General features: G+C 36.2%; 2 protein-coding genes across 2 annotated transcripts; both read right to left on the bottom strand.

Annotated features, from left to right (window-relative positions):
* Positions 1 to 17,651: 17,651 nt before the first annotated feature.
* LOC130630075 (uncharacterized) lies at positions 17,652 to 19,499 on the bottom strand. Its single transcript, XM_057443473.1, has one exon. The coding sequence runs from the start codon at positions 19,497 to 19,499 to the stop codon at positions 17,652 to 17,654; it is 1,848 nt and encodes a 615-aa protein (XP_057299456.1).
* A 72-nt stretch (positions 19,500 to 19,571) lies between these two features.
* LOC130630074 (uncharacterized) lies at positions 19,572 to 21,122 on the bottom strand. The gene is made up of 3 exons (XM_057443472.1): positions 20,610 to 21,122; positions 20,142 to 20,465; positions 19,572 to 20,078 (listed from the first exon to the last, which is right to left on the bottom strand). The coding sequence occupies exons 1-3, from the start codon at positions 21,120 to 21,122 to the stop codon at positions 19,572 to 19,574; spliced, it is 1,344 nt and encodes a 447-aa protein (XP_057299455.1).
* Positions 21,123 to 21,849: the final 727 nt, after the last annotated feature.

Here is a 21,849-nt window from a genome sequence, read left to right as displayed (position 1 = left end):
TCTGCTTTTTATTTTCATTATTTGACCCAAGCTGATTCAAATAATTACAAAAAGAAAGTTTACTAAAAATGTTGGTGGTGATTGTGTGCTCTTCAATTACAACAAAAGAGTCAGTAATGCTCAGAAAGTAACAATGAAAAAGAAACCTTTAAATACAAATAAAAATATTGTTTCTAGCTAAGTAGCTAGCTAAATTGCCCTTAATCATCCTTTGCATGCCCTACTCTCTTGTTATCATAGAATATAACTTAATGGCTAATTCTCAAGACAGCCACAAAATAATACTTTATATCAAGTTTGTGCTCCAAATAAGTTAAAATAAATCCACATTCGCTTCACTGTTCTTCTCCAAAAAAGGGTTTCTTCGGCAGCCACATTACTTTGTTTTCCTTCACACTTTAAATTTTTTTTGCCTATGGGCCAAGGAAACGGGTTGTCGGAGTGTCCATTTGGGTTGAAAGGCTATGTAATACCAAATGAAAAATTTGACAGGCCGTAAGTTTAATGTTTTTATATGGACACAGTCATACGAAGTATCAACTGTCAGACTATAAGACTATCAGAACATCTATTATTGCAAAACAAAATCAGAAAGATGCCTTACAAGATATGTTTCTTATGTACCGTTTTACACCGCATAGGACTACAAAATTTCCACCTGCGAAATTATTTTTTAATAGACATACTAAAATTTATTCCAAACAGTAATATCAAACAGTCACAACTTTACAATACCGTCAAAGAAGAACAAGGGAAATTACAAAGTGCAAGCACAATGATAAACTTGACCAGTTAAGTCTTAGATTTAAAGTCTAGAGGTTCTTCACCTCTAGAACATGTGCTGCCAAAAAGACATAATTCTTCTTTTTTCCAACGAGTTAATTGTCACATACAAAAAATCTTTGGCCAACTTAAGAAAGAGCAGGACAGGACTTCTGTAAAAAGTGCAAGTGTTTCGACGCATATTCCTAACCTAAGATACCAAAAATGTCTAGCTGGGTCACCTCAAAAGAGGTCTGAGAAAAGGTTGTACTAAACCCTGCAACGATCCCCAACCAGCAGCTTTCAGCTTTAAATAAGCTACTACAATCAAAACAAGTTCCAGCTAGTTCAAAATACTTTTTGTCGCGTATTCATCCATCCACTATATTTGTGTTTTAACCGAGAATGCCGTTGACTTGTTGGATCAACCTCTTCATCAGGCTTGTAGCTTAATAAATGAGTCTGAGTATCAGGTGAAGAATGAGCGGTGTTATTAAAGGTATATTCAAAAACGTTAAATTTGGGCCGTGATGATACTGAACTTGTTGAGGTTAAGTACGTCTGATTTTATTTTTAATTTTGAAGAATAAAAACACTGCATGCGTTTACGCAAAGTTTCTTGAACCTGTATCTTACCAAACAAAACATCAGATATGTGTGAAATTGAATAGCTATTGTATTGTCAACACTGATTGTCACGATCCGACACTTACAAATCAGCTGCCTCTATCATCAGAAATGTTCTGAATATATCGCTCTATTGTTTGAGATTTTATTAGTAAAACTATTATCGAAGCTATGTTCAATCCCTTAACTGTCTTACATTTATAACGTATACTGAAGCCATAAGGCTTCGGTTCGTCATAATCATGGATGTACCAGACATAATTTAGACCTATTGAAAAATACTGTCGCTTATGTAAATGTCTTCTCTGTTTACTTTCTCCGCATTCGCTATCAATTTGTCTTAAGACGAGCCTAACAACGTTTCTAGGCACTTGAATACATCTCTGATGGATTTGGCGATAACCTAAACATTGTCCGCTAGTGTCCAGTTGTCGATCAACAAACAAAATCTATGACATTATTCGTGTTAGAATTGTGTCCTCCTCGGTAAAATTTTTTTCCACGAAGAATCCGATGCAGTTGACGTGTACCTAATTTGATTCCGTCATATTCACCTAACAGATGAAGCAGTATGCTATAACTGTAACCAAGTTTAAATTACGTCTCAATAGCATCTTCACCATCTTTTCTTAGTATTTCTGATAAAGGATAAAAACTCATGTCTAAAATGGAAAAACGACGATATAGCACACCTATAACACCATACAAACAACAAAGACATCACATAAAACCTTATCGCTACTGTGCAATTTCAAAGTGTCACGTGGTATAAATGCAGATTCTAGTTCTACATTGCACAACAATTTGATAATTTATTTTAATTGTGTTGTGCAGATACCATGATTGCAGATAGAAACCAACGTAAAAAAACAATGTATAAACACAACTACAAAAAATTTGATGACAACCAGTTCCTACGTGACATAAAAAACAAACTGAGATAGAACATTAACTATAACTGAAGATGACACAAACTCCTTATTTCCAAAATTTTTGGACCCATATAACTCAATCTTTAATAACCATGCACCTTTAAAAAAACTAACCAAGAAAGAGTTAAAATTCTCTTTTCCATCTTGGATCACAAGTGGTATAAAAAATCCATCACCATCAAGGAGAAACTTTACAAGCAATTTATTAAAAAGAGCCTTTCAGTATATGTTAAACGGAAACATGGCGCACAGATGAATTATTTCACGTAAACTTACACCTGCCCGGATATAATAAAACTCATCAGCCGACGACAGGTTCCACAGGAGGCGGAGTTTGTGTATTCGTGCATGAAGACCTCTCCTTCTGTATTCGGAAAAATATTTCTGTTTCAAATGTCGATTATGAGATATTGTTTATAGAAATAGAAAATAATGGCGGTAAAAACTTAATTGCTGGTGTAACCTGTAGACCTCCAAATGCAAATGTAAATTATTGATACAATTGACTGTGAAAACAAACATGTGTTTTTGACAAGTGATTTTAATGTAGATTCACCAAGTTATGATAAAAACATAACCACTCAAAATATGTTTAATTGTTTTTTAATGGTTATGTATCAATCATAAATAGACCGACACGAGTGACACCTACTTCGAATACAATAATTGATCACATTTTCGGTAATTGTCTTTTTGAAAAGCAAGTGTGGTAAGGAATAATTCAAACAGATGTGTCTGACCACTTCCCAATACTTTTTACTTCTAAAACTATCGCAAACGCAAACGTTTTATACAAGAATCTATTCTAAAACTGCTATTAATAGCTTCAAATGCTCGTTAAATCATACCGATTGGACCGAGGTATTAAATACAATGGATGTAAACCAATCATGAGCTCTTAAATATATTTTCACAAGAATATGAAAAATTGTTTTCACTAAAACTTGCATTAAAACCAAATCGCTGCAATCCCCATGGATAACAAAGGGCTTGCTAAAGTCATCAAATCTAAAACAAAAGCTCTACGTCAAACAATTAAAGTATAAGTCGTGTAAAGATATTTTTAAACTACAAAACTTATAAAAACTTATTTGAAAAACTGAGAAAACGTTCAAGGAAGAATCACTACACAAACTAAATACAAAGGCGATGCCAAAAAGACATAGTCCGTAATGAAAGAAGTGACAGGAAAGACCCAGTATAGAAAGCGTTTTACAAAAAAAGTGAATAGGAGTGAATCTGTAATGGAAAATGAAAATGAAATCGCTAATACATTTAACGATTTCTTTGTTAACATACGACCTAGTCTAGCAGCATATATTAGAACCAATAAAGACTATAGGACATATCTACCTAAATGTAAATTTAAACATAACAATTACCCGTTAGCAATAAATGAATTAGATACAGCTTTTAACAGCTTAAAAACAAATAAAGCACCTGGCTATGACAATATTTGCAGTAATGTCTTAATAGACACGTTTTAAGAGAAAATAATTGACAAAGAGGTGGCTAGCCACCGCAAAGATGAACTCAACCTGTTAGATCTTTGCAAATAAGCTAGAGGTTGTACTCTTGTAGAAAAAATGCCTCTAAAGGCACAATTCTCTCTTTTTTCAAAGAAATGTCAAAAAAAAAGAAAAAAAAGAAAAAACACATTTGAAAAGATGAACAACACTTTAACCAAGGGCAGGTAGGTTTCGACCCATATTTCTGAACCTAAGTACCCTGGATGTCTAACTGGGTCACCACAGTAGACGGTCACCACTAGACATCCCTATCTTCCTAAAGTAAACTTTAACCGCTTTTTGTTCAACTGTGCTATTCTTGTTTTTAACTCAGGTAATAAGTGGAGTCGTTACATTTTGAAGACAAGATCCTGTGTGATCAAACCCCCTGTTAATATTTCTTTTGGTTTTTTTTTTGACTGGACTTTTAGAAACAGCCAAACTTTGAAGAACACCTACAAATGCTTCGCCTAACTTTGAGGTTGTTTTGCTGACAAAAATGCCTTCTTTAAACTTTTGAAAAGTTATAAAAACATTGTGTTTGATCATGAAATATTTTTGATTTCATTTTATCGTTAACTGCCAAAAATAATGCTATTTGTGCAAAGGATGCCCAAAATAGTACACAGGTGATTTCGTGTTGTAATGCTTGGAAACATAGGAAACTTGTTTCCGTTGCGCAACCTTAAACATATATATCGATATTTTTGATTTATATAATTGGTAACATATAGTTTATTCGCCAGAGAAATTAACCTCCTGCCTCAAAAAAACTTTTTCTCATATCGTAGATAATGCTGACTTATTAAAGAATTCAATAATTATTTAGCACAATTTATTACTATAACTTAGAAATATTGCATTCTTTCTTACCATTTTTACCAAAAGTGCTGCCTTCAACATTAATGGCGGCCTTCCTCTCCACAAAACGGTCTAGTTCAGCGGATGCAAGAAAAATGAAAACAAATGACGTAGAGACGGCTATAAAGCAGGCTGCGTTTGTGGAATTAAACAACCCCCTGTTTTTATAAAGGAAATGTTTTTATAAAGGAAATGTGTTTATTGCGCGCCGCAAGTTCCTATTTTTTTCGAATAAAAAATTAATTGAAAAGTAAAAAGTTTTCTTGTAATATAACAAAAGACGTGACAAAGTTTCGTAGAAAGCTAAAATTATAAAAATGGGTGCGTCTTGCGCTGCCGTAGGCTGTCAAAACCATAGAAAAAGGAATCCGGAGTTATTATCTTTCCAAATCCCGCGTGATAAATCTACCGCTGCTACTTGGATAGCAAACATGAAAAGAACTGATCTTTCAAAAACTATTTATTTATGCGAGGAGCAATTCCTAACAAACTGCTTTGATAAGGCCATCGATTTAAGAAATCAACTAATGAAAGGTAAGCATAGTATACAACGTTTTTTTTTGTGTTAATACAGTTATTTTTATTACTGGGGGGACTGGTAATAAAGTAGTGATACTGAACCGAGTGTATATTGCGATTACATGAGTTAGTCGTTCGTATTGCAGGTTTCAGAAAAGCACCCCGTAAGTTGGTTTTCGGGATGTTCCAACGATCTTTGCACACAAGCCTGAACACAGCAAAAGAGTTAGCGTCGTTGAGAAGTTACAAAAAAAGGAAGGTGAAAGCATGGGATCTATATTTTTGGCTGCTTTTTCTTCGCTTTTTAGTTTTTTTTCTTCATGAAAAGTACATTTTAGGTCATTATGGCTGCGATAACGACAGCTCAAGCCGAGGATTTAAATTCTGAACCAGACCAAGAAAAACAGAATTTAGTCCTGGATGCCGACGATGACGATATCTTTTCGCGGAACTGCGTCTCTACAAAGACTAAAGTTGCTACAACTGAATGCAAAGATTCACAAGCGAACGTCAAGGTGAATCGAGCAACAATTAAAATTACGTTGTATTATTTTGTTCAAAAATGCAAATATTCTTATAGTTTATTTCGCCCAATGTAGCCAAACATCAGGAGCAAAGCAGTTCAGGTTACTAAAAATTTTGCAAAATCATCCTCTGTAGCAATACAAACAGATTTACTCACAGATGGTGCCAAATTCCCTTTTAAAAATGTAATTTTGTAATCGTTGTGTCTTTTTTTTAAACGAACTTTACCTTGCTGTTGTCGATTTACCGACGGATTGGATCGCAAACATTGATCATTTATACACCATACTTGGTATGCCTCTGTTGAAACCAGTTATGTTTTTGTAATTATTGGCTAAAACTTTTATACATTTTATATATTTATTTCATTGACATTTAACTTCAGGGATTTTATTGACAGTACCGAGAAAGAAAGGAAATATTTTACAAAGAGGTCGCAAGCCACCGCAATGATGAACTCAACCTGCTAGGTCTTTGGAAATAAGCTAGAGGTTGTACTCCTCTAGAGAAAATGCCTCTAAAAGCACAATTCACCCTTTTTACAAGGAATTAATTAAAAAAAAATCTAAAAAAAATAAAAAGGACAAAACACATTTGAAAAGATGAACAGAACTTTAACCAAGAGCAGGTAGGTTTCGACCCATATTTCTGAACCTAAGTACCCTGGATATCTAGCTGGGTCAACTCGAAGAGGTCCGCGGACTGTCATCAGCAGAAACTAGACATCCCTATCTTCCTAAAGTAAACTTTGACCCATTTCTGTTCAACTGTGCTATTCTTTGTTTTTAACTCAGGTAATAAGTGGAGTCGTTACTCTCCAAAGACAAAATCATGTGTGATCAAACCCTCCTGTTAATACTTTTTCTTTTTTTTAACTGGGGTAATAAGTGGAGTCGTCACTCTCCAAAGACAAGACCTAGTATGATCAAACCCCCTTGCTAAATTAATTTTTATTTGATTTTGTTTTATTTTTGACTGGGGTAATAAGTGGAGTCGTCACTCTCCAAAGACAAGATGGAGTGTAGTGAAGCCCCCTTGCTGACTCATTCCAGTTAAAATATTCTTATCTCAGCTCTTCTAAAAAGAAAATATGACTCGTGACTGTTAATAAGGCGGTCATCACAGAAAATTACTGCTTTTTCGTTGCAATGTATCCCTGTGTACCATTTGGTCGAACGCTATGGTTGTGTAGTGACCATTATTTAAGTTTCCGCAATGGTTGATAATAGCCCTTAATTGAAAATTTTTACGAAATTTCACTTCTCCATCTACGGTAAAAGGTATGGAAAGGGTACCAAGGTAAGCAATAATACGAGAGGCAATTTTTGACACAAGGCCGTTGGCACTGGCAAAACGTTTTAGCTGTAAAATGAGATGGGAACCGCATGATACTACCTCTTTTGCGACTAGAGCAGTTTGATGAGCGTTGCAAACACGTCAGAAGTAGGCATTGGTGTGTGACAACTCCTCGCTTTCAAAGAAATTATCTAAGGAAGATTGTAACGTAGCGTGTAGAGAACGTAGGGTACAGAGAAAGTTGGATGCATGGTGCTATAACTTCTGAGGAGCTGGTAATATGACATGAATTGCAAGTGGTTGATGTCTTGATGCCAATACTAAAAAGACTTCCAAGAAATGGAAAGTCTAATGACAGACCAGGTAGGAGATATTCAAAAACCTCGGGGACGTCGTGCTGAGCAAAGATATTAAATGCACTTCCATTCGCAGCTGAGATATGATGTTCCATAGCACGCAAAAAATGGAAGGGATCAACTGGACTTCTAGAAACAGCCAAACTTTGAAGAACAACTACAAATGCTTCCCCCAACTTTGAGGTTGTTTTGCTGACAGAAATGGCTTCTTTAACTTTTGGAAGGTTATAAAAACATTGTAAGATTGAGTTTGCATAACATGTGTTTCCCAAGTATATATTGGTAGATAACCAGAGCAAACTACAACAACATGTTCGCTCGAACAAACTTAAACTAAACCAATTTGATTTTTTAATGTACGATGGGGAAAGCGAGAGGGAGTAACACACTGATTTTCACACATTGCTTCCCTCGTTTCTCCTTTCGTGTGTACACAGTGTAAACGCAGTGGCTAGGAAAGAGAAAAATACGCTACAGTTTATTTTATTGGTATTTCATTTACTGCAAAGTTCTCTTGGAAAAATTGTTTCCTTCACAAAAAATTCTCGTAAGATTTATACTGATCTTCTGTAAAAGAGCACACGGCTTTGCGAAAACGTTGTTGTAAAACCAGCAACTCGCAATTAACCACCAGCTTTAATTAACAAAGACAAACGTCAATACTGATTGTGATATACAAACAACGTCGACTTTGCGCATAATCACGCCTTGCATACTCGTCAACAGTTTTTTATGAAACAGTACTGGCACTACTTTTAAAATCTCTCGATAAAACACCATCTTAGCACAAATATGCTAATTGACACCTTCGTGCCTAGTGCTATTTACAAATTTCCGTTGAAAAATAGTAAATACTCAACTGCATAACCCTGACTGTAATAAATCTAACTAACTTAAATTTTTACTTCATGGTTTCAGAACAAAATCACACCAAATCACCGGAAATCGTAGGGAAAACAAAAAGACTGTTTGTCAGTGGTAGAAAACAACAGAGAAAAAACGCACCAAAATCCCTCAATGCAATACCGGACTTCGAATTGGAGGATATGGATATAACGGACTTCCCGTTTCAAAATGAAGTACCAAAGACGCCTCCTCTAAACACACCATCTACATCAACTAAAACAACAACCTCAACAACAATGGCAACCAAAAAAATAGAACCTGTAAAGCCGCCAATAATAAATAATATTGGACCTGGCGACAACCTTGGCAATTCGACAACAAAACCTAAAGGTGGAGATGAGATCGAACGTTTCATTTCAATGTCGATTTCAAAGGTTTCATCAACATCCAACCGTAAAGCACGAGAAAAGTACATTAAATCCCCAAACAAACAATTGGATTATTTGCGACAAATTCAGCTGCTAGAGGCACACGTCACCAATAAAACAATGCCATCTGTGCTCAAAGTGAATATACGCTGCACCGTGAACTTGCCGAAAGAGCTTAAAGACAAATGGAATATCACTATACATTTCTGCAGTGAAACACTCCTGCAAATACTGTTGGAACACCACCAACAGGAAATCAACATTTATCAAGACGAGCGTGACAAACTCAAGCAGGAACTCCCAGAGGGAGATTTAACTATCCTAAATAAAACTTTAATTCAGGAACACAATCAAAACGTTGCAATTCGAGAAAATAGAAAACGCTCCCATGACCACTTTAAAACAAATAACGAACACATACATCGCAAACAACCACGTTTTCGACAACAACAAACACCTCGATTTCATCAACAACAGCAACAACGATTACAACAACAACAACGTTCTCAACAAACACCAAGATTCCAACAACCACCACAACAAGGACAGTACCCTTCAAAAAACTTGTCAAACTGGAATCGAGAAAAATACCGATAATTAAGTGCCCATCAAATACAACGGGTCACATTTCATGTATAAAGCATAACATCGAACGCTTTGAGATCCAGATTCCTTCTTCAAAGAAAAAAAATTTGTTAAACAACAATTTTATAAAAAAAACTTTGTTAAACAACAATTTTATAAGAAAATAAAACATAAACAAACAAATAACCTTGTTGTTAATCTCTCAAATATTACTTTAACCAACCAATTACTTTAACCGAACAACAGTCGACAACGGCCCTTCAACTATATATGGCTACACATGTCTTATAATCGACCTCTTTTCACTCGAGTAGTTGTCGTAGCAAGACATACATACGCAAGATATACATACGCATCATGAATCAAAACGATCCTTTGAATTTGTTTCCGTTGCACGACAATAAGAACGGTAAGTTGAAAAAAGAAAATTGTTTTTACTAACTGATGAGAATACCTAAACCAAGGTATGGCCCACTATTAGGAGGAGTTATTAATTAGTCCGCGGTAGGACGGGGCCGAAAACTCAAATGACGGTAGAAATCAACTGATGATCTCATTATTCAGTTAGTTTTTTAAAAAGAACGAAACACAAATTGCCAATATCAACACTTATATATTGGTAGATAACCAGAGCAAACTACAACAACATGTTCGCTCGAACAAACTTAAACTAAACCAATTTGATTTTTTAATGTACGATGGGGAAAGCGAGAGGGAGTAACACACTGATTTTCACACATTGCTACCCTCGTTTCTCCTTTCGTGTGTACACAGTGTAAACGCAGTGGTTAGGAAAGAGAAAAATACGCTACAGTTTATTTTATTGGTATTTCATTTACTGCAAAGTTCTCTTGGAAAAATTGTTTCCTTCACAAAAAATTCTCGTAAGATTTATACTGATCTTCTGTAAAAGAGCACACGCCTTTGCGAAAACGTTGTTGTAAAACCAGCAACTCGCAATTAACCACCAGCTTTAATTAACAAAGACAAACGTCAATACTGATTGTGATATACAAACAACGTCGACTTTGCGCATAATCACGCCTTGCATACTCGTCAACAGTTTTTTATGAAACAGTACTGGCACTACTTTTAAAATCACTCGATAAAACACCATCTTAGCACAAATATGCTAATTGACACCTTCGTGCCTAGTGCTATTTACAAATTTCCGTTGAAAAATAGTAAATACTCAACTGCATACCCTTGACTGTAATAAATCTAACTAACTTAAATTTTTAATTCATGGTTTCAGAACAAAATCACACCAAATCACCGGGAATCGTAGGGAAAACAAAAAGACTGTTTGTCAGTGGTAGAAAACAACAGAGAAAAAACGCACCAAAATCCCTCAATGCAATACCGGACTTCGAATTGGAGGATATGGATATAACGGACTTCCCGTCTCAAAAAGTACTAAAGACGCCTCCTCTAACAATGACTGTTGTTTTGGAAGAGCAAGTTTTTTGTTTTTTTTGATTTCACAAGATTTTGTATGACTTGCGGAAGATTTCCCAGGGGTTTTTGAATTCTTACATTCCATATTTGTAACAGAAGAAACTTCAGGAATGATTGGGGCCTTTTCAGGCTCAACCCAAGTGGTAGAATTTCGAGACATCCAGATGTTAAAAGAAGCACTCATGGAGGTAAAAGTTAGGGATTTTAATAGGGAACGTAAAGGCTTGTAAGGGAAGCCAAGGCGACGAAAACAGGTCCTTACTGATTCTGAACAGAAACCCCTTGTACCCACCTCAATGGCAAAGAAATGCACGATCAATCCATTGTTTTTTATAGCATAACAAAGTGAAGAATATTTGTTAAGCTTTCGTTTGTGCCAATATTCCGTGTTCTCTTCACATGGACAAGTCAGTTCCATGCAAGAACTGGATATTAATAACACGTCTGGGGGTAGTTGTGTTATTGCAATGTATGGTGGAACAACTAAAACGGAATCTAAATCTGACAGTAATTTCCAATCGGAAGCAAGATGAAGAAGGCCTGGACACATTGTATGCCTCTTCTTAGATGGTGATTGACCGGCCGGAATGAAATTAATTTTGATGCACTTGGAAACCTTAAGAGGTTATATGATACCAAAAACTCTTTTAATGCCTTAACCAAAACTATTAAAACCGAGTCGTGACGGTATGTGTATCTACCCTGCGTAAGGGAGGTCTACAGGCACCCAATATGTGAGAGACATTTGAGGATGGTTTCTTGCACAGCATGCAACTTTAGTCTTTCTCAATTCCCCATCTCACAAGATTGGTTGGAGAGGGAAGGGTGTCGTAGGTTGCCCCTATACAAAAGGAAGTTAGACATTGTGGCAATGAAAGAATGGTTCTCCAAGACAAATCATTTTTCACATAAAAGCACCATTTTGTCCAATTGCCTTGCAAATGCAACTGTACAGCTCTGGCATGGTAAATATCTTCTTCATTTTCTTTAATGATATTGGAAACAAGCTTTCGGTAAGCATAAGTGCCTTTTGGTGGAATATTTTTGTGGTCTAAGAGCCCTAAGCCAGCTCGACCACTCTGATGCAAACCTAAGATCCTATTGAAATTGAGCTGACTATCCGCCGAAAGAACTGCCTCACTAACTTTTCAATTTCCAGCTTTTAAATCTGGTACGCACTTAGACACACAAGGGTCGACAGAATCTCTTAGTAACAGATGTCCACTGATTTTGGCAGATTTGAGAACACATGCAAGACTTTTCAGGGGAAGAGGACAAGGCGATGTCGAGGAATATAAGGAAATGTTCGAAATTGAAAGATGTAGTTTTAACCATTTCCTAATGAAAAAAAGAAAATCTTTGCTCTAGTTTTGTAATAGTAGATAGAGAAGCTTCATAAATTAATAATTGACAGCGGATTCTGGGAATTAACAGATGGTGTAAAAACTAAACCTTATGGACCCCTTTATGAAAGGACCTGTCTATAGCTATAAGTTTGTCTTCGGCATCATTTAGAAATTCTTGTATTGCAGCAGAATCAGACAAGGATGAGTTAATGGTTCTGCCTAAAAACCTAATTGGATTGGAATGAATAGATGGACTTTTTTCGCTCCCAACTGTAAACGGTGAACTTTGGACGACTTTTCCGCTATCAATAACAATGCTGCGTGATTTAGAAGCCCTAAACGACATGCCTACCCAATCAAGAGCTGTTGTACACCTGTTTAATAAATTTTGAGTACTTGGAATTGACGTGGACATTAAGAATATATCATCCATAAAAGCTTTTATTGGGGGTTGGTCTGGAATTTTATATTTATTACCATGAGTATCAATAAGGCTTGGGGTAACAAACACATATTCAATAATAACGTTTATAGCTGCAAGAAATAGTATAATGGAAAGTGTACAGCCGATAAAAATTCCACTACAGTGTTGATGCCAACTGGATGGAGCAGAAGCCGCAAAAGATTCTGGTACACCATAGCGTCTGAGAGCCATAAAATCAGTTTGTGCGGAGCTGAAGGGTACGCATTAGCAATATCAAGCCATATGGCTGAAAGTGAAGAATGTTTTGCCTTCGCATTCTTAAGTGTGGACCAAACAAGAGAAATGTGTTCCCAGCAACCCGGAACTTTTTCCATACAACCTTTTAGAATGGAGGTATTAATAAAGTTGTTTTTCTTTATAGTATGCGATTCTAACCGCTTGGAAATCAAACTTAAAAAGAGCTTTCCTTCAACATTCAGCTATGGGGCGAAAATCCTTTATGTTGGATGGACAAGGTGTGTTGTTTTTAGGTATGTGAACTTCTGATGCAATCTCCATTGCACAGGAATGAAAGACTTTCTTAGACAAGCTTGAAAAATGTTAAACAGAAACGATGCAATATGAGGACAATTCTTATATACTGTGTAAGGAATTTGGTTCAGCCCAGGAGAAGAAGCACTTCTACGAGAATGTAGGACAGCTTGGGAATCCTTGAACTTTAGGTTGGAAGAATCGAAAGCTGAGACTACATTTGGTGGTGAAGGCAATCCAGGGAGATCTGAAAGAGGTATATGGCGTGAAGGATCGTTCAAGGTTGAATGTTTGTGTGAATCTATTTCGTCCTGGGCAACTTCAAGTTTTATTGAACGTTTAGGATCTAAAATATTTTTCCCAGCCTGATAAGGATTCTTAGAGAAAGCCCGGCGTGCATTCGGGATTTTCCAACGTTTTTTTCTTTTCCGCTCACCTCTGCGAAATAACCTTGACTTGGCCATTACATCATCTAAAAGGTTTTGCATGTTTCCTTTCTCAACTGGGTCAGATGTGCTCTTAAGAGTTCGGAGTAGACTGTTCTTGTCGTTCACCAAACTGATGCTGCGTAAAGCTCTCCTGTTCAAACCTGATAGGTTGTGCTGGGGAAGTGACCTTAAAACAAACAGGTGAGACGCATGGTAGTAAATTGTTGATTCCAACAGCTCTACTTTTTTGACAATGGGTAAGAGCCTAGAAAATTGTGGAAAACTGCATCATCAAGGGAATTCCACAATTTTGTGTCAATTGACTTCGGCCAAGTAATAGGTTGTTTCCATTTCATAGTGCCAAGATGGTCAGGCTCTGTTGAACGCTGAGAAAGAACACTGTGGGAGTTATGCGGGTTAGCTTTCAGCAGCCGAGACTTTTCAGTGGAATCAACAGCTAGCACATCTTGCAAAACAACTTTACACGGTTTTAATGTCCAATGCCTAGTGGAAGGGAGTAATGAAGAATCACAGGTAGCAGGAAGGACATAGGAGTTAGTAATAACGAAATCGATATCCGGAGGGGTAGTCCTTATACGGTCAGGGTCTATATCGTTGGGGGTATCATTGTTTGAAAAATTTAACTTTGTTGCAGACCATAAAAATCCCACGGGCCGGCCTAAGCTTGGTGGGAGCGACAGATAACAATTGGGTTGGGGCTGCCAACTTTTACGCGGGCTAAGCAGGCATGTTTTTCATGCCATCCCACGACTCTACCTATTGACCCCTTGCGTGACAGTACTATCTGTCTATTGCTAAATACTTCACTTATAACTGGTGACTGACAATAGGGAGTGTGACGTTACATATAACAGAAAAAGAACACACATACATACACACACATAAAAAATAAGCGAATAAATAAAAAGTAAGGGTCTAGTCTTTCCCGGTGTCAATCTGTCTTTCCAGATTGTCATTCGTTATCCTTTCGGACAGTAGCAATAAGAAAATAATTTACAAAGAGGTGGCAAGCCACCGCAATGATGAACTCAACCTTTTAGGTCTTTGGAAATAAGCTAGAGGTTTTACTCCTCTAGAGAAAATGCCTCTAAAAGCACAATTCTCATATAATAATATCAATACAGATATTAAATGCACTTCCCTTCGCAGCTGAGATATGATGTTTCATAGCACGCAAAAAATGGGAGGGATCAACTGGACTTCTAGAAACGGCCAAACTTTGAAGAACACCTACAAATGCTTCGCCTAACTTTGAGGTTGTTTTGCTGACAGAAATGGCTTCTTTAACTTTAGGCTATAAAAACATTGTAAGATGAAGTTTGCATAACATGTGTTTTCCAAGTTTTTTAGACCGCTATTCCTAAAATCAGGGTTAGATGGCAATGCGACTGTTGTTTTGGAAGACCTTGTAGCAAGTTTTCGGGTTTTTTGATTTTACAAGATTTTGTGTGATTTGCGGAAGATTTTTCAGGGGTTTTTGATTTCTTACATTCCATATTTGTAACAGAAGAAACTTAAATGATTTATTGGACAGGGGGCCAGGATTTTGCTTTCTATAAGCCACGTAAGCTGTATACGTCAAAACTAAAAAAAGATAAAACAAAATGGAATATGTTATAAAAATAATAAAAATAGACACTATTTATTATGAACATATCCGTACCTTCTTTCTTTTTTTCTACTTGTTTTTCTGTGTCATCTAAAATATTTCTGTTATAATAATCTGGAAGGAAAAAATATATTAAAAAATTGAAGGCGGAGGTGACAAAATAGGACAACAAAACATACCGTGTACACTTTCAACTTCACCTTCTAAAAAATTTAAGAACAATAAAAAATATTAATCCCATTATTTCACTTATGCTGTAGCCTGGAGTTTAAGAAAATATTAAAATGTAAAAAATAAGAATACCCTGCATTTCTGCAACTCGTCCACTACTCTCTAAAAAACAAAAATTTACGACAATAAGAACTATTAATCACAATGTTTTCCTCATGCTGTACGAAATATTAAGATGTAAAAAAGTAAGAATACCCTGTCTGTTTTCAACTTGTCCACCTTTTAAAAAAAAAGGAAAAACTATTACTAATCACAATAAAAAATGGATACTTCCTTAGTGTTTGTGTGATCATGGATGTGTAAGTATATGAAATGTTTGTGCTGGCTGTTATTATGCTCTAAATAATAATGATGTGTATAAAAATAAGGGCGATAACAAAATTAAGTTTGGTTAAATAAGGCTATGCCAAATACCTGATTTATCCTTCTCTGGAGTTTTTAACAATTTTTCCTCCATCACTATTTCCATTATATTATTATAAGACTAAAAGAGAATGTTAAGAATAAAATGTACATTTTACGACAGTAATGGTTCAGTGGTAACTGTTGTGACAATACATATATGGCTGAATAGGAAGAATAATGTAAAAATAAGAGCAATGTGAATTCATTTAAAAATGTGCCTTGGCTTTCAGTTCATGATTAGCATATATAACGCAGCTATTTTTCTACATAAAGTTTTTGTGTGAGTTATAGTATTGGTTGAATTAGTAAAAATGCTTTTTCAGCTCAATTTTTTTGGCAAAAACCTTTTATTCGCATAACAAAAAAGAGCATCCTAAAAACTTCAATCGGTTTTTTTGTTAATGAATTTCAGTTGAATTAAACCCAGACGTATAGTTAAAGTTTGACTTAACCCTATTCTGTTTATCCATCTTCAACCTTTTTCGTATCTGAATGTTTTTTTTTTCTATTTGTACAGACTTCTTACTTTAAAAATTTAATCAAATAAGGATTTTTTTACCTCATATTTTTCATTTTATAAGATTGAGTTTAAAATTCAATTTAAAGATCGAGTTTTTACTACCGTTTAACACCCTGAAATAAACGCTGATATTATTTTTAAAGTTGTTAGAACACCTGATTTTAATGTTTCCTCATGTTCAAAAGGTGCAAAAAATCAGTAAAGCCACAATCATTTCAATCATTTCAAATTTTCTAAGTGTTTCTAAGTGTTTTTTGTTTGTTCTGATATATAAAGATTTACAGTTTTTGGCATACAATAAATTTGAAAAAGCCAAAATAAATATCCGCAAAAAAGTAGTATCATCAGCTTTTTGTAAGGGTTGTAGCACTCTTCCCAAATTCACTGTTTTTAAATGTGAATACGAAATTACCATCCTGTTCAGTACAGTCAAAAGATATTATTTTGTTTTCCAAGACTTTTCTTATCAGATAAAAACCTCCCCCCCTGACTTTAGGATACTGCTGAACCCTAATTATTCTGATGAGCCTTATAAATGTATAAGACATGGGTGCACCGAATAGGAACATTTACCCCCATCAACAGTGCACGCTACTCTCATGTTGGCAGTACATTTCGCACAACACGGCGGATAGATATAAAGAGCAAATTATCTATTTTATTTACTTTATATTTGCATTACATATACTACAACACAATTGTTCAATAAATTATGTAAGAACCTGACGGTAAACCACATTTTGAGTATAACATTCCCTATTAAAAAACCCTTGCCTGGATGAGGGAACAACACTTACTCGAACATCACCAAATGCTCTTGCTCTAGAAAAAGCAACATACAGCTGACCATGAGAAAAACATGGCCTGCGCAATAATATTCCAACCTTTTCAAAGGTTTGACCTTGTGCCTTGTTTATTGTCATAGCATAAGACTTAGTGGAAGCTGTCTGCGACGTAAAACAAAAGGCATACCTGTATCCGAAGGTGCAAGTTGCACCCTTGGAATAAGTACCCTATCTCCAATGGCATTGCCAGTGAGTACTTCAGCATCGACACAGTTGTCATGAAGACGTCTTATAATTAGTCGAGTGCCATTACATAAACCATTATTCATGTTTATGTTTCTTAATAACATAACAATGGCACCAGTTTTTAATTTAAGGCAATGAGGAGGCATACCTGAAGGTGTGATACTATTTAAAAATTCTACCGGATATTGATTCCGTTCCTCCTCCTCATCACACACAACATCATCTGCGCTAAAATAAACTTTTTCTTCACCAGGCAACAGCGCCAACACCTGATCATTAATGGTAAGTGAGTCATCATTTGTGGGTGTTAGTACCACAGATGATGCCATAATTTCCGGTGAAAGATTCCTAAACAAAGTATCAACAATACATTCATTTTGTATCACACATTGGGATGGCACTTCAATTGCGCCTTGGAAAGGTTCTTGCTCCCGAACAGGTAAAACACCTTTCCCAAGAACTTTTTAAACACATGTCCACAATTTCAGTTGCTTTTCCTTTTCTGACAACAGGCAGTAACTGTGAAAAATTACCACCTAAAATAACAACTTTACCTCCAAATGGAAGCTCATTATTACAAATTAAATAAAACAGACGGTTGTTTTGGGCTGCATTGTTAGCAACATTTACAACAGCTTCTATGACTGCATTAGCCAGTGCAGTCTGTTCGTCAGTAAGTTGAGCCCTTAGTTGGGAAGCTCTTTCAGCCTCCATAGCTACATCAATGTTTTCAGCTGGGGGTAATTCATCTAAATGAGGAAGAATATAATCAGTAAGAGATTTACCAAATTGCCTAAGTACAGAATTAATATCTTGAAGCAGCCTGTACTCAGCATGTTCCTCATTCATTTGGCGAATATAATCTTCATACATTGCATCCTTGTACCTTGTCCACAAAGTAAAAGGATCAGAAGGTTCGCAGTGAGTAAGTATCACAGCAAACAGTTGCCTTAATTGTCGAGGCATCTGAAAGTTAACAGCTTCCTGCAAAGTATTGTTCCATTCAGTATCATCTTGCAGGAGACCACGCAATAAACAGGCGTCACGAAATGTTTCAGCAACATTGCCATTGACAGTTCGTAAATCTTCAAAAGAAGTTGCACCAGGTGTATGCAATAGCAACATACGTAAATAAAAAAGCTCACCTGCGCGAGGACTCACACTATACATTCTGGACACAATTTTACCATGACCGCGTTGTCTTGGTTTCCAAACTTTGTTCTTATTAAAAACAAAATAAAGAGGAATGTCTGGATACATATATTGGCGAGCATCATGATTCTCTGCATTTAACACAAACCAAGCTGTTAATTTTGTAGCCTGATCTGCAGCTCTGTCCAGAGCCTCTTCAGCCTGTCCTTGCTGAAAATAAACAATATGGTTTTTTGGCAAGTGCACTTGCAATCTATGGACAACATGAGATTGTTGGTGCATGGTAAATTCAAAAAGACGCCATATGGCTTCTGGTGCACTGACATACCGTGCATCTAAAAATGTCTGCACCTCATCATGATCAATACGTTTATTGATCTCAATGTTGGCACAATCATGACCTTTATAAATATATTTATAGAGGTATTTAACAGATTTAACAGACATGCACGCCTCCAAGTTTATATGTGCATTGTATTTCTTGGAAAGCCATGGATTATATGGAACAATCCAGCGATTATCTACGTCAACGTTATTGACATTGATATGTATACCATTATCACGACGTCTATATAATGGATATCCGTTGACTTCAGCTACCGTAGATGCTAAAAAGTTCTTTGGACAACTTTTTGTGCAAACACCATCTTCCATACATCTGGAATTAGGATTCAGATGTCCACATGGTCCATGAATCATACACGATCGTACAATTTCAAACAGCTCAGGGTGTTCCTGTTGATTAGGAATTTCTGCTGAAATAACACTGTCTATGTCATCTGCATCCCTAAGTTTGTCATTGGGATCTAAATGAATTAACAAATGACAATGAGGCAAACCCCTCTTTTGAAATTCTATAACATACACATGTGCTATAGTCTTACCTATAACTCCCATTTCAGTAACATCTTTAAGGAGTTCATTTAGTTTCAATTTAAAAACTCGAGAAACTAAATCAGGCCGATCGTGTGCACGTTGGCCTGCAAACAAATTTTCTGTAATTTCACGCCATTTTGGATTGCACGTAAAAGTCAGAAAAAAATCAGGTTTTCTAAACTTACCAATAACTGCCATAGCATCTTGATAGTTTTGAGCCATGGCACGTGGACTTCCTTGAAAACTCGAAGGAAGAACAACAATACGACCTGGTAGAAGGCCTCGCTCTTCAGCTCATGCATTCAAATGGTCAGCTAAACCTTCATAACTATCAACACGAAGGTTGGTTTGATTTGCTCGAATGTAATTTAAATTATTACCTTCAACTTTAACATAAGAATCAACACAATACTGCTGAAACAATTTCTTACCATAATGAATCGGGCTGAAATATTCCCGAGCAGCTAAACGGTAAGTATAATACTGCAACATTGTAGTAGTGTTGCGAGTACGGGTTGCACGTACAGCAACATGAGGTATCCTATTATGCCAACCTGGTTCACCCCTTGGAAAAAAAAGAGGATACACCATTGGATCCAAGTTTGCAGACATTGTGGAAATATTCTGTAAATCACCTCCACGCGGATAGATAACAACATCCCTGTTTCCAGGAGGTGCTCCATCTTGGCCAACAAATACTGCCGCAACTTCATCATGATGTGGCAAGTTGTAGCGCTTTTGGTCATTGCCAACTCTCATGTACATACGCACTTCAGATGGAGCACGGTTTTGTGCTGCTGCCTGATTCAATTATTCAGCTTCAACTTCAGCCATGTACCTATAGGCAGCAGCAAACGGGCTTACTCTGTCCATAACATCTTGAACAGTTCGCATCACGTCTTCACGACAGCCATTATTTTCTTGGCGTGCCATTCTTTCGTTGAGAGCCCTACCTGCTTTATAAATATAAAGTTGGTTAAAAACAGGGGTTTGTCCTTCAGGAGGGTAAAGACCCCCAACACGATGCCATATTTGACCACAGATACGAAAGCATGGTGGTCCACGGCCAGGTGGGGGGCGAAGGTTTGCTCCAAAAGAAGCAAAGGCAACGGCACTATTATACTTACGTATATTTGACTGAAAGTTTTTTGCCTGAACAGTATCTGTATTTGTTAATAATTCCCCAAGCTGCTGAGGGTAAGGAGACAAATTATCTAATGCAACTTTACCAGTGTGACAACATTTAAAACAATTTTCATTTTCAAACTTTAAAGCTTGACAATAATAACATTTTTTGTCCATAGCACCTAAAAAATATAAATTAGGCAATACATTTTGACGTGCAATATTATAATACGGCGCATTATGCATTTCTCGAGCCATGGCTTGTCTATGAGCATTTTCAGCACGTCTATTGGCAGCCTGCTCATTAGATTCTAATTGTCTAGCAACAACGTGCCGTTGAGCATCCATAACTTGTCTGTTGCGAGTTTGCTGAGCTGATTCTGCATTGCGCCTAGCCGCATGTCTAACAGCATCATTATGCCGCCTATTATTGGCCTGATCAGTCGATTCCAATCGACGTAAAGAGGCAACACATTGAGCATTTTGCCTGCGTCTAGCTAAGGAAACATCATCATTATCTGATAAACGTGGTACTACATTTCTTTGCATTTCTTGTGGCAATTGAAAATTTTGGGAAATATGTGGTCTTTGCCTCAAGATGGCACCTACCAAACCTTGATTATTGTCATGCTGTTGCAACACAAACCTACCTAAATTATTAAACAGCCTAAAACCACGAACAGTATTACTGCTGTCATTAATTCCAGACTCATTTGACATTATATATATATCCTGATTAAAACTAAATGAAACAAATTATAGGTATATACCACAATTCCTAAAATGAGAAAAGAAAATGATCTATATATATGTATAATTATTAATGAAGCTAACTTGTTCAAATTTAAGAACTATATAATTTCTTACTCGCAGTTTCTATGTTCCAAGTTATATAGATTCTGATAACCTTTGTTTTGGTCTTGTATCTATACTAAAAACCATAATAGAAAGAGAAACTCTTTTAAGTTAGGTAGCTAGTCTTAAAAACATATACATAAAAACACAACCTGCCTTTAATACAAAAGGCTAGCTGTATATATATATAGGATACTTTAGCTAGACAGGCTTCTTTTCACACATTTGTAACAGTCTTGTGGCAGGCAAACAGATAAGGATGACGTGAGTAGTGATGTAAAGAAGCTAGTTAGACTGCTAAAAAATGTAGATAAAGTGATATTTTGCTGTCTTTATCTACAACTATGGCTACAACTATGGCTACTTCTTTCCTTTCTTTTTCTTAACTAACTAACTATGACTGAAATCTTTAGCTTTTAACTAAACTTTTTATACAACACTGTAAACAACGATCCATGTGCTCAACACATTTGTGTAGCATTTTAAATAATTAAACACGCAGATTAGTTACGCACCTGGGGATACAATTATGCTAGCTTTGTTGTTATAAACAAATCAGAAAACGAAAGTATAAGAAACATTTCCCTTCTCT

The sequence above is a fragment of the Hydractinia symbiolongicarpus genome, chromosome 2 (assembly GCF_029227915.1).
Source record: "Hydractinia symbiolongicarpus strain clone_291-10 chromosome 2, HSymV2.1, whole genome shotgun sequence".
Taxonomy (NCBI): domain Eukaryota; kingdom Metazoa; phylum Cnidaria; class Hydrozoa; order Anthoathecata; family Hydractiniidae; genus Hydractinia; species Hydractinia symbiolongicarpus.
Note: the sequence above shows the minus strand (reverse complement) of the source record. Positions and strands in the feature narration are given on the sequence as shown.